General features: G+C 47.4%; 1 protein-coding gene across 2 annotated transcripts in view; it reads left to right on the forward strand.

The window, feature by feature from the left end:
* Positions 1 to 662: 662 nt before the first annotated feature.
* KIRREL (kin of IRRE like (Drosophila)) overlaps positions 663 to 23,634 on the forward strand; it is a 133,209-nt gene continuing 110,237 nt past the window's right edge. Inside the window, exon 1 of one of the 2 annotated variants that reach the window (XM_006861613.1) lies at positions 663 to 775. In XM_006861613.1, the coding sequence (XP_006861675.1) occupies positions 724 to 775 (52 nt within the window). In that variant the 5' untranslated portion in view covers positions 663 to 723. The remainder of the gene's footprint in view (positions 776 to 23,634) is intronic. The other variant, XM_006861614.1, reaches the window with a different exon arrangement.

Raw genomic sequence — 23,634 nt, forward strand, 5'->3', positions numbered from 1 at the left:
AGACTAGAGGTTCTCTCAACATTCTCCCTTCCTATCCTCTACCCTCCCCCACTTCCTACTCCCCCCAAACCACCATTGCTTGATTTCCGTACCCCCGGACCCAGACTGGTACTGGGTGCGGGTGGGCTGTGGTCCTGGTAAGCGGTCCAGGTCGCAGGACCATAGTTCGCCACGCTATTTACACCCTTTGCCCTTAAATCCTTCCTCCCTTTGCTCTCCTTCTATCTCAGTTCCAGAGAGGAGTGCGTGCGTGTGTGTGTGTGTGTGTGTGTGTGTGTGTGTGTGTGCCCGCGCGTTGGGGGAGCAGGGGGAGGGGTTGTGGAGGGAGGCGCCGTCGGAGGGAGAGTAGACGTCAGGAGGAGGGAGGGCTGGAGGGAGCGAAGGATAGAGGGAAGGAAGAGAAGGGAAGAGAAAGGGAGAGCGGCTCAGAGAGCGAAAGACTGCTAGAGAGATAAAGCTTGAGACAAGAGATAATAAAGGAGAGGGAAACGGAAAAAGAGAAAAAGGACTGGGAGGAAAGCGAGAGCTACGGAGGGAAGGGAAGTGAGTTTGTGCTAGTGAGCGGTGTGCGTGTGTGTGTGTGTGTGTGTGTTTGTGTGTGTGCAGGAGCGGGCGGGCGGGCGGGGGGCGGGCTCGGGCCTCCCCTCCTCCCTAGCCCGCTGCTCTCCTTCCCTCTCCAACTCCGGGGCCCAGCGGCCGGCGGGCGCACAGCGGGCGGACAGTATGCTGAGCCTCCTTGTCTGGATCCTCACTCTCTCCGATACTTTCTCCCAAGGTAAGCACCCTCACCCCAGCCCTTGGACGTCCGCTGCCACCCTGGGCCAGGGGACTGCGCCCCGATGAGGGAGCGCGGGGTGCTGGGCGTCCGCGGCCAGCCCCCGGGGGGCTAAACGCCTGGAGGAGGGGACCCGGCCCCAGTGTGGTGTCCAGGGGAAGAGGGCGCGGAGTCACCGGAGCTGGGGAGAATGAGTTTTCCGTAATTTGCCCAAGTTGTTTCCCCGGGCTGCGCGGGAGAACTGAGAATTGGGGCCGCGAGGATCGGATGGAAGTCAAAAAGGGACCCAAACCCTCAAAGTCCCATCGGGAACCTCACGCAGCCCAGCCTATCCCCTCCCTGTCCCTGAGGCCGGGAGGCCAGACGCCCGAACACCCGGGTCCTGGTTAAGGGGAACGCTGGGGAAAGAATGAGATTTCAGCTGGCGGGGGAGGGGGGGGTTGGGGGTTGGGTTGGACGGAAAGCTGAGGAGCCAGCCTCTTGGATATGTTACTGAGGGAATCCCCACCACCCCCGCCCACCCTCCCGAGGGGCGGGGGGCGGGGGGCTGAGTCGGAGCCCTGGCTCCAGTCGGCCTGAGGCTGCCCCCTCCAGAAGGAAGGAGAGGTGCCTTGGGGCCACTAGCGGGGATTTTTTGGAACCTCGGCCCGCGTAGCCTATGGGTTTGGGAGTGGAGTTCTGAAGACAGCTTCAGCTCGGTTTGAATTATGTTGGGGGTACCCGAAGGGGGTTGGTTAACACCCCACATGGGGTCAGGGAAGTGTTGATGTCTGGGCTTATTTGGAACTGGCAGGGGAGAGACTAGGAGTCGAGGAAGACTGTTGAGAGATATAAGAATGCTGATGTATCCTGGGGCAGAGCTGTGTGTGGGGAGAGGAGAGGGGCTGAGGAACCCACCACCCAGGCTCCAGCCAGGTCCAGGGTCTGTGGGAGTGGGTACCTGCCTCCTGGGTCAGACTCTAATGAAGATTTAATCCCAGGAGCTCTCCCACTGACTCCCCCTTCCCAAAATGGAGCTGACACACAGAAATTGACACACAGACACCAGGAAACAATCACAGACACTAAGACAGACTACTCACCTTTGGAGACACAAACATACTCACAAACATCACCCACGCTGAGACAGACACATATACACAAAGACACATCCAAGAAAGACACTCTGATTCCTCCCCCAAGGCACACACATGCACCCAAACACATCAGAACTCATATACACAGGATATGTATGCATGCAGACGTTTACAAGGGCATGGACACACTTGTACACAGAAATCCTCCTAGAGATACCAACCCTTCAACAAACAAAGAAACTTGAACAGACATTCCTATAGGCACATATCTAAGGAGCTGTACAGACTACAAAATGGAGAAGGTGGTCTTTGGAGGGGAGGAAGACGATTTGGGAAGTGGGAGGTCAGCTTGGATAGAAGCTCTCAGGCATTGCACTGTTTTTGTTCCCTTCCTGGGCTTGTGGGTTCCTATTTGGAGGGGTGATTTTACACTGGACCCCTCCTCTCTTTGCCTGGCCTCTTCCCGGCTCAGATGGCAAAGTCTGACTGAGTTGGGGGCTGGGGCAGGTCTTGCTCCATCTTTTCCCATAGGACACCCCCCAACGCACACACACTTAAGATATGGGCCATATATCCCATATCTGTGGTGTGAGCCACGAGTGAGAGGTGGTACTGGGGGAAAGGAGAAGGCCCAGGCCTGGGGCTGGCAGACCCGGGCAGCCACTTGGCAGAAAGTTGGGGAGATGACTTAAGTTCTGACTTTGTTCAGCCAGGCTGCTAGAGAAGGGAGTGGGGGGGGGGGGGAGGGGCCACTGGGTCAGTATTGGTTTGTCTTGGGGGCAAGCTTATGTCTGCCCTGTTCCTGCAGCCCTCTCGTGTCAGCAACATGGATATGAATGGGCTTCAAGGAACAAAAGCTGCAGTTAGTTAGCAAACAGGAGAGACATGTGGATTGAATCGGAACATAAACGGTCAGAAAGAGGGAAGTGTGCACGCTGTGTGCCTTGTTCCCTTTGGAAAGGAAGAGGGGTCAGGCAACTCAGAGCTCCCACCTACCTGTCTCCAACAGTGGGGAGAACAAGATCCGAGGAAAGTGTGCAAAAGTATTTGGGGTGAGGGGAGGAGATGCCACAGAAAAGAAAGGGAGAGAGTAGACATGGGGCTGGGAAAATTCACTAGTAAGTGTTTCTGGGAAGCTGACTGAGGAACTAGGGAGTAAGGGAGAGCAGGAGTAAGGGAGATTGAGACATGGTGAGGGGTGGTAGAACCCTTCTTAGCCGCCATGCTTAAAAAGAAGGAGTTATAGGTCAGGGACTTGGGCAGGAAGGATGGAAAAGGGTGTTTGTGGGGGAAGAGGAATTTGTGAGATGATGGTCAGTGAATGGGAAAGGGGAAAAGGTGGGAGAGGAAGACCATAGAACTGAGGGGAGCAGAGAAGAGAGGAGAAGGGGAGATTCAGCCTTGGCTGGGAAATAAAAATCGCATTTAAAGAATTTCAATGGGCTTCATCAATCTTCATTTTTCACTAAATAATTTTCTGTATCTTATCTAAATGAAAACCATTATCCTTCCCCCCATTTCCATCATGCACCGGCTCCGCAGACTGATTGCACTGAAAATTGAAATATTTATTCATTTTCTGGGAGATTTTCTCGCTCCCCAGTCTCGGGGAGGAGAAATTGAAAAAGAAAGATTATAGCTAATCAGAGCAATGTGGGATGACAGACCGACTAGGGGCGGGAGCTGCCTCCTGAGAGGTGGAGGGGAACAGGCAGAAAATCTGTCCCTCCAGCCCCCAGAGCTCCCCCTGGCATCCCTGCCGCTGCATCTGAGGGGGGGTGAGAGGTAAAGAGAAGAGACCCGAGGGCCTCCTAAAATCCTAGTGTTCAACTCCCTGAGTGCAGCTACATCTTGGCAGAGAACAGTGGGACTGGAGAGAGGAGTTGGGAGTCCGCTGTCCCCTTTCTATGCTACACACAGACACAAACACTCCAAATGTCCCACTTCCTTCTGCCCAATCCATCTCAGCCCAGAGCAGGACTTTGAGGTTGGGGAAGAGGACAGAGGAGGCACAGCACTACTGTCTTGACCTTGATTGGAGTCTCCTCATTGTGGTCCAAAGGGAGGTTGTGAACCAATTACTCAGTGCCAGTAGTACTTGAAGCCCACAGCCCTGGAGCCCAGAGTACCTTGGTGAGGAGGTGGCATCTAAGCATCTCACTTTCTTCTGGTTATCATAGTAGCAGTAGTAGTGGTTGTCCTGGCTTAACCTTTGGTTCTCTGGTACATGGAGGTGAGGAAGCTCAGTCTCTCATCCCCTACTTTGACTCCTCTAGAACCTCTTTACATACATAGGACACAAGTCTTGGTTTTCCTTCTACCGGACAGTTTCTGACGTAGTTCTGTGCATACAGTGGCTTTTAGTTGTTGGGTCAGTTCCTACTCATGAAGACCCCATGTGTGACAGAATGAAATGTCCCCTTATTTTCATCATCTTTATGAGTTTAGCATGGTCCTGTCTACTGTTGTGGTCATTGTGTATTTTGAGTCTCTTTTAATCTAGGAGTGTCACCTGCTAACACTATACCAGACAATATTCTGTCATGATCTATAGGGTTCTCACTGGCTAATTTGTGGAAACAGATCACCAGGCCTTTCTTCCTGGTCTATCGTAGTCTGAAAGTCTCACTGACAGTTGTCCATCTGTGTAACCCTGCTGGTAGGTTCCAGCATCATAGCAACATGCAGATCACCACAATACAAGGAACTGACAGGCAGGTGTTGTTGTTGTTAAGTGCCGTCGAGTCGGTTCCGACCCATAGCGACCCTGTACAGGGTTTCCAAGGGTGTAAATCCTTATGGGAGTAGAAAGCCTCATCTTTCTCCCGCGGAGCGGCTGGTAGTTTCGAACCGCTGACCTTAAGGTTCGCAGCCCGATTCGTAACCACTACGCTACCAGAGCTCCTTGACAGGCAGGTAGTAAGTGCCTTTTAAATATCTGATCAATTGACTGATTTAATGAGAGTGCTGTAATGTTGGAAGGAAGCCATACTAAGTGGCGATTAAATCACAAATTCTCATCCAGCTTCCTGGTTACACCTCATTGCTGCTACTTGATCATCTTGTAATATTAAACAAGTTATGTATCTTCTCCGTACCTCAGTTTGCTCCTCTGTAAAATGAGGATAGTAATGACACCTCAGAGGGTTGCTATGACAATTAAATATATGAATACATGAAAAATGCATGGAATAGTGTCTGGCCCTGATAAAAGTGTTCATAAATGCCTGTTTTATGTCTGGACGTAGATGGATAGGTAGTGGCTTGTCTGTACGCTGTTTCTAGCTCCTCTCTTTGATGCTTTTTTTTTTTTTTTCCCTAGCCCCAGATACCTAGATTCTTGGTCTTGGGCTTTGGTCCCATCTCTGTATCTCTGGTGGAGAGAACCAGGGTGTAGCAGAACTAGAGGGCAAAACTGACCAGCCTCTCCCTTGCTGGAGGAATTCCTTAGAAAAGGTCTGAGGAAGCGATCTGAGGAGAGGGCAGGAATGGAAGAGGTTGGCATCTGAGTGAGAAGAAACTAAAGGTCTTGTGTGAAACTAGTAGGGACATTAAGTCCTGCGGTGACAGCATTTCAGAGTCTGGAAATAATATGGGTTATTTATCGAGCTTTTGTGTTAACTACTTTGTATGCATTATCCAATTTAATCTGTAGAAAACCTGGGATCCACCCTGCTACTGTCCCCATTTCATGAATGAGAAACTGAGTCTTAGTGGGTTAAGTATGTTGATAAGTGTAGTGACCAGGTGATCCTAAAGCTAGAGATCCCAAGATCCCATGTGCTGACTAAGACTGATGTTGGACTGGCTGGGATGGGGTTTTTATTGGACTGCAAACCGCAAGATCAGTGGTTCAAACCCACCAGCTGCTCTTCTGAAGCAGCTAAACAGGGTTGTTATCAAACACAGTCAAAATCAACTCGATGGTGCTTAACAACAACATAACCAAATAAGAACTAGGGGAGCAAGGGTTCGAGTTTCTCATAAAGGTAAACTCACTCAAAATTTTGAAACAATTCTGGTGTTCTGTTCTACTTTATTTTGGTGTTAATATTTTTTTGTTTTTTTTCCTTGATGACACATGGTGGTGCTGGCAAATGAATTTGCTTGTTTTTAAACGCTTGGTCAATAAAAATGTTAGCAATCTTGTGTTGGTTTCTAATATTAAACACAGTCTTTCAGGGTCATGCACTTCTAATTTGGGGACTACCTCAATATCATGCTAGGTTGATTCCTGGAAAGGTTAAAGCCATACACAGAGGCAAAGCAGGGAGTGCTGAGTAGGGGTCTGGTGGTATCCCAACATATGGATGAATGTACTCTCTTCAGCTTCCAACACAGCCCAGTCCCTGGTAGACACAAGGCTTGACTATTGAGTATTGAGTATTCCAAACTGCCCCTTCTCTGTCCACCATCCCAAACTGTACCCCAGGGAACTGCCTGGCCTCAGTGAGTAAAAAGTCATCATAGGAAGTTGGCCTCCTCCTGCATGCAGTTGCATATTCATTATTCCTTTTACAGCCAAGTGAAGTTAATGTTATCCCCACTGTACTGATGAAGAAACCAAAGAAGCGAGTTTAAGTAACTTACTGGAGGACTCCTGGTGTGACACTGTAGGATCAGCTCTGAACTATGAACCACAAGGTTGACAGTTCAAACCCACCGGTTACTTCTCAGAAACACTATACAAGGTTGCTATGAGTCGGAACTGACTCCATGGCACTTAACAACAACGTATGTCCAGAGTTAGACCCAGATTCAGTCATTCTTTTGTTTTACTACAAAGCCACACTCACTGTGCCTGACAACCTCAACTGGGAAGCTATGTCCTAGACTTCCCTTAGAGCTGGAAGCTGTGGAAGGGAGAGGAGGTGAACCTGGCTCTCCTTGGCTCTCCTGCTCCCCATAGTTGAGGATGGGCTCCTTCTGGTGCCTCTCTCAGCCACTTCCTACCTGTAGAGCCCCGAGCCCACATCCATCTCCCCGCGTTGCTTTGATGACCATCCACCATGGGGCTAAACCTAGATGTCAGAATGTAGGTTTTAGTCAGTGAAGGTAGGAATTGTAAGTACTGCTCCTTGTTAAGAAGGAGGTTTCTAATGCCAGCACCCTCTTCCCTCCCATCCTTGGAGTCTTAACTTTTCATTTGTGTATTGCTTTCCAGATTTAGCAACTATTTCCCATGGATCATCACTCAATGATGTAGGCAGGGTGGTTAGTATTTTTTTTTTTTTCAAAGATGAGAAAACAAAAAGCTAAAGAAGTTAAAAGATTTGGTGAGAGGTGGGGACTGGGCAGGAGAGAGGGAAGAGGGAGCAAATTTTTTAACCTCACCAATTCTGGTAGCTGCTGAGGTCTAGAAATACCTCTCCATACCTGCAGAGATGAGAAAGCTGTGCCTCTTCCGGACCTAACTATCGACCTACCTGTGGACTCCTGCCTCATTTCTTCCCAGGGTCTGTTTACTTGCAGTCTCTTGGAGGGAATTTTGGCCTGACAGGTGGAAGATGGGGGTTGGGGGGTGTTGGTAGGAAAACTCAGTGGTGGAAGGGGAAGAAACTGTCATGCCATAATCCTGAAATGTGAAGCCTGGGACAGGCCGTTCAGGGATCAAAAGTCAAAAGAATGGGATTTTTCAGAGTGAGGGTAAAGATAATTCATTTTTGTGGCAGGCCTACTCTGTGGTTAACATTCGTAACTGTTTAGCTACTGATAACAATTGGTTTGTGTAGGTATTTTTATGCCCATTCTACAGATGGGCAAAGAGGGACCCTTAGAAGTTATGTAGCTTGCTCAAGATTATACAGCTAGTAGGTGATAGAGCCAGTACCAGAAATCAAGCAGGAAAATAGAGGATGGAGGTTGGGAATGATTCCCAGACTGAAACTTCCACAGACGTTACCTCCACCTCTTCAGCATTGCTGCTGTGTGCTTACACACATCTCCACACATGCCTTCATATGCATTTCTCACCCTCATCACTCTCACCAGTCCATCCATTCTCCAGAGCACTGATGTGCAGTAGTGTGTCTCTCCTTCTCCTCGAAGACAGTAGCATCCTTAGTCTTCCGAGCACCACCTTTGCCCTGTCTTGCATGCTCTGCATTCTGAGATACACACACACTACAAGGTTAACAATGTTACAACCCACGGGGTCTCCATTCTGTGACTCTGGTCCCTCTCCATCCTGCAGCCCCATTCTCTTGGCTCTGCCACCTCCCCACCCCTGATTCACGGACAATGAGAGCCTGATTAAGTTCTTTGAGCACCAGGATGAAAGCTGCTCTAGTTCCCAGACACCGCCAAAGATCACATTTTTCTTTCTTCCCACCCCTTCTTCCTCCTGCCTCTCACCAAGCTCCCAGTTTTCCCTCCCTCCACCTTTAATTTCTTCAGCAACTTTTATTAACCTCTGTCGTCTCCAGGGGTCGGAGTCTCATCCCTCTCTGCCCTCCTTGAGCCCATTTAACAACATTGGGATGGTATTGAAATAAATGGGCCTTGCAGCCAGCCAACCTCCTCAGGATTAAGAGTCTTAAATCCAAGGGTAGAAATCTCTAGCACACCCTAGCAAATTCTGTGAGTTTCCCAGGAGATAATGCTGCTGCTTCATTCCTCAGGGGGCCTGGCTCTGGGGAATGTGATAGGAGAATCTCCCAGAAGGCAGTGGGGCCTGGCTTTAAGGCAGGGACCTAATCCTCCCCAGAGGTGGCACTTAGAGCCTGGCTGAGTTATGCTAAGAGGCTGTCCCAACTCAGGCTGATTTAGGAAGCATAGATTCTTCTTCAGGACTGGACCATTTGATGCTACTTCCTCCCCTGAGGAAAGAGGAATATATGTATATCCTCACTGGAAGTATATATATGCTCACTGGAAGATGTGTGGGAAGAGTAAGATCTCCCCCGGTTCATTCATTCAGCAGACTGTCCATGTGCACTGTATGTGCTGGACACTATGCTAGACACCAGTGCTACAAAACACATAAAATACATCCCCTAATCCTGATAGCCTCACTTCACCATTTTAGTGCAAACTATTTAATCTCAGCACGCCTGCCTCAGTTTCCTCTCCCACAATATGGGGAGAATTGACTTTTTTAAAAAGTCAGCAAATGTACATTAACCTACTGCTATCAAGTTAAATCTGACTCAAAGCAACCCTATAGGATATAGAAGAACTGCTCCTTAGGGTTTCCAAGGAGGCAGACAGTATCACCTTTCCCCTAAGGAGATGATGGTGAGTTTGAACCATCGACCTTGTGTATTTGCAAAACATAGTACTAAGCATTAAGGGACATTGAAAAAAAAAAAAAAAAGGACAGCAAAAAGCTGTCCCCTGTCACAGCTGGCGAGTTCAGAAGAAGGGAATGTGCTGTGAACTAAAGTGTCCAGGAAAGGCCGCATGGAGGAAGTGGGCCAAAGGATGGACAGGATGTGGCTATGGCAGGAAGAGGGACAGCATCATCCGACAGGCTGAATTTCCCTAGCCAAGGCAGGGATGTGCCAAGGACACTGAGGCTGGGTGAAGCTGAGGATTTGGGTTGGGATGAAGCAAATTTGGACCCGACTGGGAAGGTCTTGAATAGTCAGCTCAAAGACTGAACCTGGGAACACAGAAGTAGGATTTCTGTTTTTTAAGCAGATAAAACATATGTTGAAAATAGGAATGATCTTTCTCTCATTCCCCATCAGACCCTCCCCTTCTCATTTGCTGGAGTTGCTGTGGAGTTTTGCAAACTCTTCAATTGTTTTGTTGTGTTTTTTTTTTTTTAATTGTAGAATTGTAGGATAAGCAGGAGCTCTGGTAGCGTAGTGGTTACGAATCGGGCTGCGAACCTTAAGGTCAGCGGTTCGAAACTACCAGCCGCTCCGCGGGAGAAAGATGAGACTTTCTACTCCCGTAAAGATTTACACCCTCGGAAACCCTGTACAGGGTCGCTATGGGTCGGACCCGACTCGATGGCACTTAACAACAACAACAACAACAGGATAAGCACTGGACTGCTTACAGCAAGGTCAGTGGTACAAACTTACCAGCCACTCCTTGGAAACTCTATACAGAGTCACTATGAGTCAGAACAAACTCAGCGGCTCTTAACAACAACAAATAGTTGAAACAGATAGATAACTAGGGCTTGACTAGGCAGAAATGAACAGTAAATCTTAGAGAACTATCAATTCCGACTTGGGAAGTCTCAGGTCTGTGACCTAAGTTGGGAGAGCACAGAAAGCTTTTTTGCCTCCAAGAATCCTTCTTGTTGTTGTTAAGTGCCGTCGAGTCGGTTCCAACCCATAGTGACCCTGTATAGGGTTTCCAAGGAGACACTGGTGAGCTTGAACCGCCAACCTTGCATTTCAAATGGCTTTGCAGTGTGGCACATTAACCCACAGCACCACACCAGAACTGGTGTAAGATAAAGATGCCAGGAGCAGAGCTCAGTGATGAGAACCAAGAGTAGGGCCCAACAGCCTCTTGGTTGCTTTCTAATCTGTCCCCTCAGAGCCTATGCTGTGTCTGCATGGTCCAGAGTCATGATTCCATCAGAAGGTCACTGTGGATTGAGTCCTTTTAAGGTAGTGCCGAGGACCCCTGGTGGCGCAACAGTTAAGAGCTCGGTTAGCATCCCACTCAGGGACTCCACATAAAGATTGTTGTTAAGTGCCATCAAGTTGGTTCCGACTCATAGCTACCTAGGATAGGGTTTTTGAGGAGCAGCTGGTGAGTTTGAACTGCTGAACTTGTGGTTAGCAGTCCAGTGTTTAACTTACATCACCACACCAGGAATCCTATGGCTATTATTGTTGTAGTTAAGTGTTGTTGAGTTGGTTCTGACTCACTGGCCCTGTATAAGGTTTCTGAGGAGCAGCCAGTGAGTTTGAACCTCCGACCCTGCGGCTCAAACCCACCTTAGGGTCCAGTACATTATCCTGCAGTACCACACCAGAACTGCCCATCAAGATTACAGCCTAGAAAACCATATGGGAGCAGTTCTAGGCTGTCACATGTGGTTGTTACCTGTATAATGGCAAAGGTCATCCTAAGATCATTCCACTGGTCAGTGGCCTTGGATGTATGTGCACTAGGGGAACTGAGCCTAGAGATTCCTAAAACCTCAGCAAGGAAGTTAGCTCTTGTTTTTCAGATGAAAAACTTTCCACCTAGAGGCTTCCTGCCACAGGGCGAGAGCCATGTTCAACTGAGCAAATGTTATTTCTTTATTTATGCTGTGCTGGTCTGACCCTCAACTGGGCCCTAGGGATAAAAAGGTCAGTGAGATTTAGGCCCTGTCCTTGAGACCCTCTCAGGCTGGTGAGGGAGATGGATGTATAAACACAAATTGACAATACAATAAGATAAAGGTTTCTGGAGAGAGGTATGTGAAAAATGCTGAAGTCTAAGTGTCTGCGTGGTGGGGGCAGTAGAAGAGGGAGGCGGGAGGGGGAGGGGACATCCACAGATGTGAGGCTCTGGGGCCGAGGCTGGAGCCTCTGGAATGTAGCGCTGTTCACGCCATCCAGGCTCTGGACAATCCCTGATTGTGCCCCTGCTCCGGATGGAAGGAGCCCAGGAATCTGAAGGAGTAAGCCTAGGTCCCTCCCAAGGATTATATAAAGCGTACTCTCCCCAAAACTCCCAACCTCTTGTGTCCAAGTTTCCCCTTCTCCTCCCCTCATTCCCACCCAATGGAGCTGATTTCTAAATTAACTTCGTCCTTGTAATCAGCTTAGCTGAGGTTTTTTTTTTTTTTGCCTCCTTCCTGAATTCTCCCAGGAACAGCCTGGGGCCCTGCTCGCTCCATTACCCAGCATTGTCAAGCCATGAGGTGCTTTTAACTGCTTCTTCCCATTCGATTCACTTAACTGGGAGGTTATTAAAAGGGAAGGAGCTGAGATGGGAAGATGGGCAGAGAGAAAGAGAGAAAAAGGGAGGAGAAGGCATTTTCAAATGAGAAAAGAGACAGAGATAGACATGTCGTGGTGAAGCCTCTAGGAGAAGTTGGACTTTTCTTTATTTCAAATAGCTCCTTATCCAGAAAGGAATCCAAGTGGTGCTTTGTTGCTAATGGAAAGTTTGGCAGTTTGAACTCACCTAGTGGAATCCTGAACTCCTGGTGTGGTGCTGTAGGATAAGCACTGAACTTCAAACCTCAAGGTTAGCAGTTCAAACCCACCAGCCACTCCTTGGAAACCCTATACAAGGTCTCTATGAGTCAAAACAGACTTGTTGGCACTTAATAAAAACAACCAAGTGCCCCCTCCGGCAATAATAATAATAATAAGCCCATGGGGCAGTTCTACTCTCACATGGGGTCAGTATGAATCAGAGTTGACACCAAGACACTCAAGAACAGCAGTCCCCTGGAAGGACTCTCTGTTTAGATAGTAAGATTCCTGGATTTTAGTCCCAAACCCTGAGCAACCTGCTCTATGCCTCAGTCTTTCTCATCTCCCTCTCCCACCAGAAATCTATCAGCTTGACTTCCTTGAGGGATGGATTAGGAAGCACTCCCAAAGGTCCTCGTGCTCCCCTGTTTGCCCATCCCTCCCATGTGTACTCAGGGCTGGCGATTGTACTAGCAGCTCTCTAGCAACCATCCCTCGGTCAGCAATTTTGTGGATGATGTTTGATCTTAGACTGACGGACCTATCACCCAGCATACATCTGGGAGGTCTCCCCTCACCAGGCAATGGATGAAGAGAGAATGCAAACTCATTTTAATGTCAGTTTGAGCTAAATATAATGAGAAAGGAAAATCTGACTTTGCAAAAAAAAAAAAAAAGAAAGAAAGAAAAACTAATTCATTTTGCAAAGCCAAGTTGAAATGACTTCTGGATTATCTGCACCATTGCTGCTCTCCATTTATGCAGAAAATTGAGAGGGACGACTGTAAAGCATGCATCTAAGGGATTCGTTTGTATATGTTGCCTTCGGTTTTTTCATCCCTAGGCCTCTTTCAACACAACCTGTCCCTTGCAGTGGGTAACCCCTAGTGTGCCCTGGAACCACCTTCCAGGGGTCCTGGGAGAGTCAGTCCCTTGCCAGAGGGCTTGATCATGACGAGGTCACTTAAATGAAGCTTAGTTTTCTCATCTATACCATGGATACATTTATAACTCCTAAGAATTGTTCTGAGGATTGAATGAAAGAATCTAAGTTAGGGAACAGTTATCCAAAACAGGATAGGTTAAGTGCCATGGCGTCTGTCCTAACTCATAGCGACCCTGTATATGGTTTCTGAGGCTTTAAATCTTTGCGGGAGCAGAAAGCTTCATCTTTGTCCTGTGGAGCAGCTGGTGAGCTCAAACCACGTACCTAGTGGTTAGCAGTCCAGTGCTTTTGTATGGAGCCATCGTGCTCCCCAAGTACTCGATAAATCATTGATGTTAAGTGCCATTGAGTGGGTTCCAACTCATAGTGACCTTGTATGGGGTTTCCAGGGAGTGGGTGGTGGGTTTGAACCACCAACCTTGAGGTTCAAACCAATCTTGTGTTCCAGTGCTTATCCTACAGCAGCACACCATGTTGTTGTTGGGTGCCATCAAGTCAGTACTGACTCATAGCGACCCTATGAACAACAGAGTGAAACACTGCCTGGTCCCGTGCCAACCTCCCAATCATTGCTACCTCTGACATAATTACTGCTGCCACTGTGCCAGTCCATCTCACTAAAGGGTGTGTGTCTTCCTCTTTTTCTCTGACCCTCTACTTTTCCAAATATGATAATCCTTCTCCAGTGATGGATCCCTCGTGATAATTTGTCCGAAGTATGAGAGACAAAGTCTGACAATCCTGGTTTCCAAGCACTCTGGATGTACTTCTTTTAACACAGAGCTGTTTGTTCTTTTGGCAGTCCATGGCACTTCCAATATTCTCCTCAGTCTTCCTTATTCACTGTCCAACTTTTGCATGCATATTAGGTTATCGAAAATACCATGGCTTGGGTCAGGCACACCTTACTCCTCAAACTGACCTCTTTGCTCTTCAACACTTTAAAGAGGTTTTGTGCAGCAAATTTGCCTAATGCAATACATTGTTTGATTTCTTGACTACTGCTTCCATGAGTGTTGATGGTTGATCCTAGTAAAATGAAGTCTTTGACAACTTCAATATTCTCTCCATTTATATGGATGTTGCTTATTGGTCCCGTGGTGAAGATTTTTGTTTTCTTTACATTGAGATGTAACCCATACTAAAGGCTGTGATCTTTGATCTTCATCAGTTAGTATTTTAAGTCTTCTTCACTTTCAGCAAGCAAGGTTGTATCATCTGCATATCTCAGGTTGTTAATGAGTGAGTATCTCTTCAATGCCACATTTTTCTTCATATATTCAACTTCTTGGATTCTGTGCTCAGCATACAGACTGAATGAGTACAGTGAAAGAATACAACTTTAGCACACACCTTTCCTAATTTTAACCATTCGGTGTTCTCTTGTTCTGTTTGAACAACTGCCTCTTGGACTATGTACAGGTTCCTCATGCTCACAATTAAGTGTTCCAGAATACTCTCATATTTTGAAATGTTGTCCATAAACTTGTCATGATCCACATAATCGAAAGCCTTTGTGTAGTCAATAAAGCACACGTAAACATCTTTCTGGTTTTCTCTGCTTTTAGCCAAGATCCATCAGACATCAGCAATGATATCCCTCATTCCACATCCTTTTCTGAATCTAGCTGAACCTCTGAAAGTCCTCTGTTAATGTATGATTGTGCCCCATCATAGTTATTATCATTTTCACTGTTCACAAAGGCAGATCTGAGGATCAAGGCTCAGAAAAAGGGATAATGAACAAATAGAGTTTTGACTCATCTCATGGTGAGCCCACCCCTCCACCCCCCACCCCGGTGTTACAGAGTAGAACTGAGCTCCATAGCGTTTCCTTGGTTTTAATTTGTACAGGGTCACTGTGGGTTGGAACCTACTCGACGGCACTTAACAACAACAATCTTTACTAAAGAGGATTGCTATGGCTGTCTCCCATGGTGCCACTGTGTGGGCTCACGATAGTAAACGAGAGAAAATTCATTTGTGCCACTTAGGGACCTCATATACAGACTGTTGTTGTTTAGTGCTGTTGAGTCAATTTCGACTCATAGCGACCCTATACAGGGTTTCCAAGGAGTGGCTGGTGAGTTCGAACTGCTGACCTTATGGTTCAAACCGACCTTGTGGTCCAGTGCTTATCCTACAGTGCCAGAGCCTCTATTAACTGTGCCAAGGGAATTGACCAGTAGTGTAATCCCTTAGTCCTCAAACTGACATCTTTGCTCTTGAACACTTTAAAGATGTCTTGGGACTCTTCTGGACTCTGGGATGCAGTGCTGTGGGAGCTTTGAGGAGGCAGTGTAGTGATGGAAAAATTAAGCTCAGTATTAAGTCGATGTCCTGGCTCTGAAGATTGAGTGGTTTTTTAACCTTGGTGAGTCTTGGTCTGCTCATCTGCAAGCAGCACCTACTTACCTCGACTTTGAAAACAAACAAACAAACTTAGTGCCGTCAAGTCGATTTCAACTCATAGACACCATGGAAGAATTTGATTTTCCCAGTACAATGCAAAACAAGCTTAGCCATCACTTTAACTTCTGTCTCTCTAGAACAAGGGTGGGGAACCTTTTTTTCTGCCAAAATTCATAACATCATTCATGGGCCATACAAAATTATCAACTGAAACCTTAGACTGCTGCATTTGGTCAAAATTTTAATTAACTCACCATTAATGTGATGGCTAGAACTGAGGTTGCCTTGGCAGGGCCAGACCAAATGATTTCAAGGGCCTTATACAGCCTGGGATCCAGATGTTCCCCATCACTGCTCTAGAAGGCTTCAACCCACCCAGTGTGTTTAAAACAATATTTCTCAGACTTAGAACACACTATGAAACCTGTGGGGCTATTGTTAAAGTGCAGATTGAGATTTAGAAGATCTAAAGTTAGGATGGAGATTCTGCAAGTTTAACTAGCTCCAGTTTCCAGATGATGCTGATGCTACCAGTTCTAGGACCACACTTTGAGGTGTTAGGGGATCCTTTCCCTTAGGGAAATAGTTTTTCAACCTTCTAATGGAAATCAAGAGAAAATAGAATTCACTTAATTGAATTCATTTCTCAGCCAGTTTAGTTGTATAACAGAGCCCGGATCATTGATTTAGGATCATTGATATGTTTGTTTCCAGGAAGCAGATTGTGAGACCGGAGAGAGTGCAGTGCTTGCTGGCATGCCCATTCTCAGTCCCAAGACTGACCCACTACACCCTTCTTTAACATCTTACAGATTTCCAGTCACCTTGCCCCAAGCCCCAAGTCTTTATTCATGCCAACAGCTGTCAAGTGCAAAGCCAAAAAGCAACCAGCGCATATGTTGGTAGATATTTCTCTATGCCTAAGCCAGTGGTTTCTACTGAATTTTAATTTTTTATGAAAAAATCCCTCACAATTCCGCTCTCATTGGGAAATTTGGGGGAAAACATTTTGACAGAGCTGTACCAAGACCTTGACTCTGATGCCTTTGACTTGGGAATTGGGTCATGAACAAATTTTGTGATTTGGGAAGGAAGGTGGGCCATAGCACTTAACTGGGGACATGATTTGGGGTGAGCACAGGGGTCATCTCTGGGTAGGCCAGCCTCTTGTATTCCCATAGATATATTGTTCAAACATTCTGGTGAACTAATGCCCTCTCCCTGCCTTCTTCATCTGAGTACAGAGCGGTAGAGGAAGATCTCCAGTCCAGAGAAGATAGGAACCCCTGCCTTTGGGCTTCGCCAGGCGCAGTGTGCTTTTGGTCTTTACAGCTGGAGAGTATTGTCCACTGAAGCACACAGGAACTCCCATTAAGTGTCCTCTACCTTCTTCTCTCCCCCAGGAAACTTACACACCTTTAGCCATCTGTAAGCACATACACAAATGGAGAACCATAAAAACAGAGGCACATCACAGTCCACAAAGGGATCAATCAGGACGGGCTTTCTAGAATCTAGAACCTGGGGTCAGGAGTGAAGATGGAGTGACACTTCATTAAGAACACCTTTGGGTTCTCAAGATATCTCACTTTAGACTGGTCTTACTTGAATCAACTGTCAGACACCAACGCTTGTCTTTTTCTGAAGAGAAAGGAATTTTACAAGCTCTCTCTGCTTACTCACTTTTTTTTTTTAATGTTTTATTGTGAATTATATGATAGTTTACATGGGGGAACTTTAGTTTTACATTCATTCCATCATATATCATCTCATTGCCATGGTTCCAATCCCCTCCATGCATCATCAACCACCCAAAGGGTATATCCCAGAAACCCGCCCCCTATACTTCCCCCTCCTTCCCCCAATTTTCGGCCCACAGTCCCTTTCCCTCTCTGGGTCCAAAGTCCCCAGGCGCTTCATCACTCCGCATCATCATCTCTGCCTCCATCTCAGGCATCTGTTTCTCTGGGTAGGGTCCCGCTCTCGGCTCTTCTCCGTTGATGGTCCCAGAGGTCTTCACTCCTATCCTGGAGATTTAATCACTCCCTTCCTTGTTACAAAACTTCTACCTTTGCATTTCCAACCCTCATAGTCCCGTCCTGATAATCTGCTTACTCACATTTACATCTAGTTCTCCAGTCCTTACATGAAAACTGTCGCCATTGAATTACTCTCTAATAGTCTCTATGTCTAGATAAATAACATTTCCCCCAATAGGTTCATTTTCTCACATTCAAAGCAAAGCCCAGAGAGGTGAGACTGTCTCCCAGGCCCCAGCTGAGCCATAGAAGGCTGTCTCTTTAGGGGTCAGATTTGCTTTCCAACAAACCACCAGGGCTGTCCTCAAGTGTCCACCCTCCAACCCCTGCCTTGGTCAGGGCCAGAACATGGTGCCCACAGGAAGCTGGCTGAGTCACCATACACTCACCTGTTCAGCTTCCCCTTCTCAGCAGCTCAGAGCAGCTGGGGGCTGGATGGCTCTGATGTCATTCTTATCATTCTTACCTGATGGCCTGAGAGCCCCCTCCTTCTCTCTCCATGGGAGCTAGAGGGGCAGCAGAGCGAGTCCCTGACACCTGGACTTGATGTTAGGTGTCTGTAGGAAAATGGAACATGGTGGGGAGGTGGCAGAGGTGGGATGCTCCACAGTAAGGATTCGTTCTCGCTTAGGAGCAGGACGAGTTTCCTCTTGGATCACATAGGCATGGTCTCAGCCCAGCCTTGCCTGGGTGAACAGGGTGATTTGAGGTTGAGCAGAGGTAGGAGGGGGCTGGGCGTCTCTCATGGGGAACTTCACTTCAGGGATGTCCTCCTCTGACAAAGGAGTTACAGCTTCTCCCCACCCACCCACCCCTTCCCCGGGGATATTAGACCTGATTAGATAAACTCAGACTCTGAACTCTAAACTTGAATCTGAGGGAGGAGACTTGGTTTCGGATGTTGTTGTTGTTGTTAAGTGCCATGGAGTCGGTTCTGACCCGACCCGTAACGACCCTGAACAGGGTTTCCGAGGCTGTAAATCTTTACGGGAGCAGAAAGCCTCACCTGTCTCCCACGGAGCCGCTGGTAGTTTCGAACTGCTGACCGTGCAGTTTGCAGCCTGATTCGTAACCACTACGCTTGACTTTTATTAGGAGAAACAGATTCCGCGTCTTCCCCAGAGTCCAAGGATATACAAAGATCATTTTTAAAGTAAGGGGCCAATATGCACAAGGACATCCACACTTGCAGATAATACCTACTTGACCTGGCTTCAATGGCTGGATGATCAGAACTCAACTAAAAGAAATAAGAGGGAAAAAAAAGAGAGATCTGATACAATTTGATGAACTTGACCTATGGATGCAGTAGCTCAAAAGAGGGAACAAATCTTTACAGTGAGGACCATTCCCACCCCCTCCACACAAAGAGTAGACAGGGATGGGCAACTTGGACATTGGTTACCCAAAATGAGGGGGCTACAAAGGCAAGAAGTGACTGGCTTATAAGCTTTCAGGAGGGAGCCTAGACCCAGAGGACGTGGAAGAAGGTAGAATCTCCACTGAGTAGTATCCAATCTGTCTAGGCAGGGATGATGAAAGGAAGTATGGAGAGGTCTCTTGTGATACAATGGTGAATAATTGTTATCCGGACTGATTGTGAGGGTTGAAAATGTAAAGGTGGACATTTTGTAGCAAAAGAAGGGGAGTGATTGACTTTGCAGTCTAGGAGCAGAGATCTCTGGGACAATCAAGGGAGAAGAGTGGAGTGTGGGACCCTACCCAGAGAAAGTGATACCAGGGATGGAGGCAGAGATGATGACATGGAGAGATGGAGTGGCTGGGGACTCTAGACCCAGAGAGGGAGAGGGGCTGTGTGCTGACGGACCTGGGGGGAGGGGGGAGGGGCGGCAGGCTTGCAGGGTATACCCTTTGATTGGTTGATGATGCATGGAGGGGATTGTAACCATGGCAATGAAACATATATGATAGGATGAGTGTAAAGCTAATGTTCTCCCATGTAAACTATCACATAATTCACAATAAAACAGTTTTTAAAAAAATAAAACAAAATAAATAAATAAGGGGCCATGCATCTGCAATGGATATACTAGAGCTGGGAGCGTTAAGGAAGGCTCCTGGGATGGAGTTGGGGTAAAAAAAGGGGACAATGGAAGGGGATAGGAAGGAGTGAGCTGGGGTAGAATGCAGTGAAAGGGAAGGTAGAGGAGACCATCCATATAGAAGGGTCTGGTAGAGGATGAGTAGGGGCCAGGAGGCCCATTTGTCTACCTAGGGGCAGTGTGGGCTGGAGCCTCTGGGAGCCAGGAGCGTGGCATCGCCTCACCAAGTGTGGTCCCTGCAGCATTCACACCGGCCGCGTGACATACATACCCACACCCACACGGGCAGCCATGCACCCAGGGAGAGGACTGGTGTGAAATCAGCTCCTGCTCCCTGGAGGTCCTTCTGAGTGGGAAGAGCTGATATGTCTGGGAGAGGTAGGGGGAGGGAGGGAAAGGACCATGCCTGCCTTTGCTCAGGGCTGGCGTACCCTCTCTCAAGGGCAGGAGGAGAGGACAGCTATGGCCCTGGGTCCTGGAAGCACTGCCCAGTGGCCTGGCACAGGACAATCTGCCCAGCCATGCTGCTGCTCCCCCCCTGCAGAACCTCGTGGCCCAGTGTTCACTGCTGGATGCTCTCCGGGTCCTCTCCCTCCTTCTGTCCTTCCCTGTCTGTCAGTCTGTCACTCGGCAGGAGTGAAATGGGTCCTGCTCCTGAGGCATTTGGAGCTTGATAATTTGTGGATTATAGCTAACTCTCGATAAAGATTCCCCTAATTGCTTGGCTCACCTCAGGTTCTATCATCAAAGCAAAGCCGTGAGGCCCCCCTCTCGCCCTCCTTTTCTTTTTATTATCTCTTAATTAATCACTCTGGCTTTCACACTTAGCAGATAATTACAGTCTCCTGGGCACGCAGCTCATTTTCATAACCTCCTGCTCCAAGCCGGCAGCTGAGGGGGTGGGGAGGAGAAGGGAGAGAGGGGGAGAGTGGAAAGAGAAGTGCTGGAGAGAGTGGGGGGAGCAGGCAGTCAGTGGGGGAGACCAAAGGGAAGAAGAAAGGAACTTTAGGGCAGCAGCTATTGGGGCATTTGGAGTGGTGAGGGGAGCTCAGGAACCAGAACACCTAATCCTGCCAGCAGACCCATGGAAGCAGTGCCAGTAGGCAGGGCAGCAGCCCAGTATACCCCCGGAAACTGTCCCCTTGTCCAACATATCTGGCCCAGGCTTCATACCTGAGCTTCAGTTTCCTGGAATAGCAGGAGATATGTATAGGTAGGTGGCCAAAAGGCTCAGTGACGAATAAGAGGTGGGGAATTGGAGTGAGGAAAGCTGTGAGGGGAAAGGAAGGACCACCATCAAATTGATACCCAGGTCTTGGAAGCTAGGGCACTCTGTTTTGGAGGAACACAAAGAATGCACACAAAGGAGCCCTGGTGGCACTGTAGGACAAGCACTGGATTGCTAACTACAAGGTCGGCAGTTCAAACTCCCCAGCCAGTTTGAGAGAGAAAGATAAGACTTTACAACCTCAGCAACTCTATACAGGGTTTGTTGGGATTGCCTTCATAGCAGAGGGGTTGATTGGCTTCAGTGGGTTTAGGACACACACAAGGATCCCTGGTGGTTCCATGGTAATAGTGTTCAGCTGCTAACCAAAGAGTTGGCAATTTGAAACCCACCAACCACGTCATGGAAGAAAGGTGTGGCAGTGTGCCTTCATGAAGATTTACAGCCTTAGAAATCCTATGAGGCACCTCTACTCTATCCTGTAGGGTCATTATAAATAAAAATTGACTTTACCAGCAACAGGTTTGATCTGGGTTTTTGTTTGTTTTTTGGTAAGGACAAATGTAGAAATGACTGGGAAACAGTTACCCAGTAACATAATCAGATGAAAAAAGCAAGGACTAGTATTTAGGCACTATGCTAGGTGTTTCACTTATTTTAACAACACTCACAATATGCTCATCCTCCCATTTTACAGACAAGAAAAACTGTGGCTCTGGAGAATAATATGCATAAACCACATCAAACTAAATCCATTTCTGTCTGGTGGCTTATGAAGTTTGTGTTCTTATCACTAAATGACCCTCTCTCCAAAAGGTGCCAAGCATAGGCCAGGAAGTGAGGAAAAATGGGAGAGAGAGAGAATGTGGTTCCTGACAGGCCCGACCCCTCTGAACCTGCTGGACACTGGGCTTTGGCAATACGGGACTCGGGGCTTTCCTTGGGCTTTCAATCCAGAAATAAACAGAAAGGGCACAAGTCCAGATGAGGGATTTGAGAGGCTCATGAGACAAAAAAGAGCTGGACTGGACCCCGAATGTCTAGTGTGTGCTCATGTGTCTGCCCCTCATTACTGCTTCTCAGCTTGTCTGTAGTTTGGGCTTCAGCAGAGTCCAAAGGAGGTAATAGGGAATTCTGAAGAGACGTTTTTTTTCCTCTCCATATTGAATTGTTTTCCATGACCTTGTTCAAGGTACTTGATCTGTATTGCTTTGTTGTTTGTTGTGGAGATGATTCTAACACGTGGTGACCCCGTCTGCAGAGTAGAACTGCTCGAGAGGGTTTTCATAGGCATTGACCTTTTAGAAATAGATCACTAAGCCTGTCTTCTGAGTTGCCTCTGGATGGGTTTGAAACACCAGTCTTTCAGCTACCAGTCATGTGCTTAGCTGTTTATGCCACCTTGATCTTTATAATGAAATAAATTAGATTCTACTACCTTCTTTGCCATTAATTGTTTGAGAGACCCTGGATTTGTTCTAAGACCTCTCTGACTTTAAGCTTCATCTTTGGTAAAAGGGAATCTTGACAGACTGCAGAAAGTGTACGCAAAATTGAATTCCTTGAATATGATAGGTACCAGGGAAGCCCTCAACAAGATGGAATGACACAATAGACAAAAAAAATGGGCTCAGATATATATAGTAGCAACCATGAAGATGCCGCAGAACCAGGCAGCGCATCAGTCTGTCATGAGTCGGAGCTGACTTGAGGACAGCTAACAAAAAAAGCTGCGGTATGTTATTACTTACCACCACTATTACTACCATGGTGCTGTGGGTTAATGTGCTGGACTGCAAGGTTGGTTTGAACCGTAAGGTCAGTGCTTCAAGCTCACCAACCACTCCTTGGAAACCCTATACAGGGTCGCTATGAGTTGAAACCTACTTGACAGCACTTAACAACGTCAACACTCTTACTACTGAGCCCTAGTGGCATAGTGGGTTAAGCGTTGGCCTTGTAACTGCATAGTTGGTGGTTTGAATCCACCAGTCACTCCATGGGAGAAAGATGCGACCTTCTGCTCCCATAGAAATGGAAAGCCTTGGAAACCCTATACAGGGTCGTTGTGAGTTGGAACCAACTTGACTGCACACAACCACAGCTATTATTATTAATAACATCATCTTATGTGACAGTAGAGGTGCTGGTGGTGTAGTGGAGTAAGTGTTGAGCTACTAACTGCTAGGCCAGTAGTTTGAATCCACTGGCTGCTCCACAGGACAAAGATGAGACTTTCTGCTCCCACAAAGGTTTACAGCCTATACAAGGGTGGTTATTAATCAGAACCAACACAGCGGCACACAACAAGACTCACAATATGAAAGTACCTAGTTTATGCCTAGTAGAAAACCATATATAACAAGTTAGGTTTTTTTTTAAAAGCTGGTGAGGTAAGGAGGGCCCTTCTTTTCCTCAAGTTGTTAGATGCCCTTGAGTCTGTTCCGACTCATAGTGACCCTGTGCATAACAGAATGAAGCATCGCCGGGTCCTCAGCAAGGGAGGGCACAGAATTCTACACTCTGCTCTTTCTGGGGTGTGTTATTGGGCAAAACCTGACACCCCAGTATAGTTTCTCTTTCCAGAAATAAGTTGTCTACTTGTCTTAGAGCTGTTTCTAGCTCAGAGTTTATTGGCATCTATCTCTAGGCAGAGCTGACTTTTCTTTGGTGACCTCCAGACCTCTGCTCACTGTGCCTGTCACTAAGCCAATGTACCAAAGGGTTAAATGTGTGAAGCCTCACACGGCTTGCAACTTCTGACAGCTTTGTGTTTCCTTGGCATTACAATAGCCAACCAACCAACCAGTGACAGTAATGTTGAGTTGATTCCAACTCATGGGGGCCCCAGAGTAACTGTGTTCCATAGGGTTTTCAATGGCTCTGATCTTCAGAGCCAGGCTTTTCTTCTGAGGTGTCTTTGGGATGGATACAAATCTCCAACCTTTCTGTCAACACCACTCAGGTATGGGCATTACACTGTTGTCATTGC

This window comes from Chrysochloris asiatica, unplaced genomic scaffold, assembly GCF_000296735.1.
Source record: "Chrysochloris asiatica unplaced genomic scaffold, ChrAsi1.0 scaffold00042, whole genome shotgun sequence".
In the NCBI taxonomy this organism is placed as follows: domain Eukaryota; kingdom Metazoa; phylum Chordata; class Mammalia; order Afrosoricida; family Chrysochloridae; genus Chrysochloris; species Chrysochloris asiatica.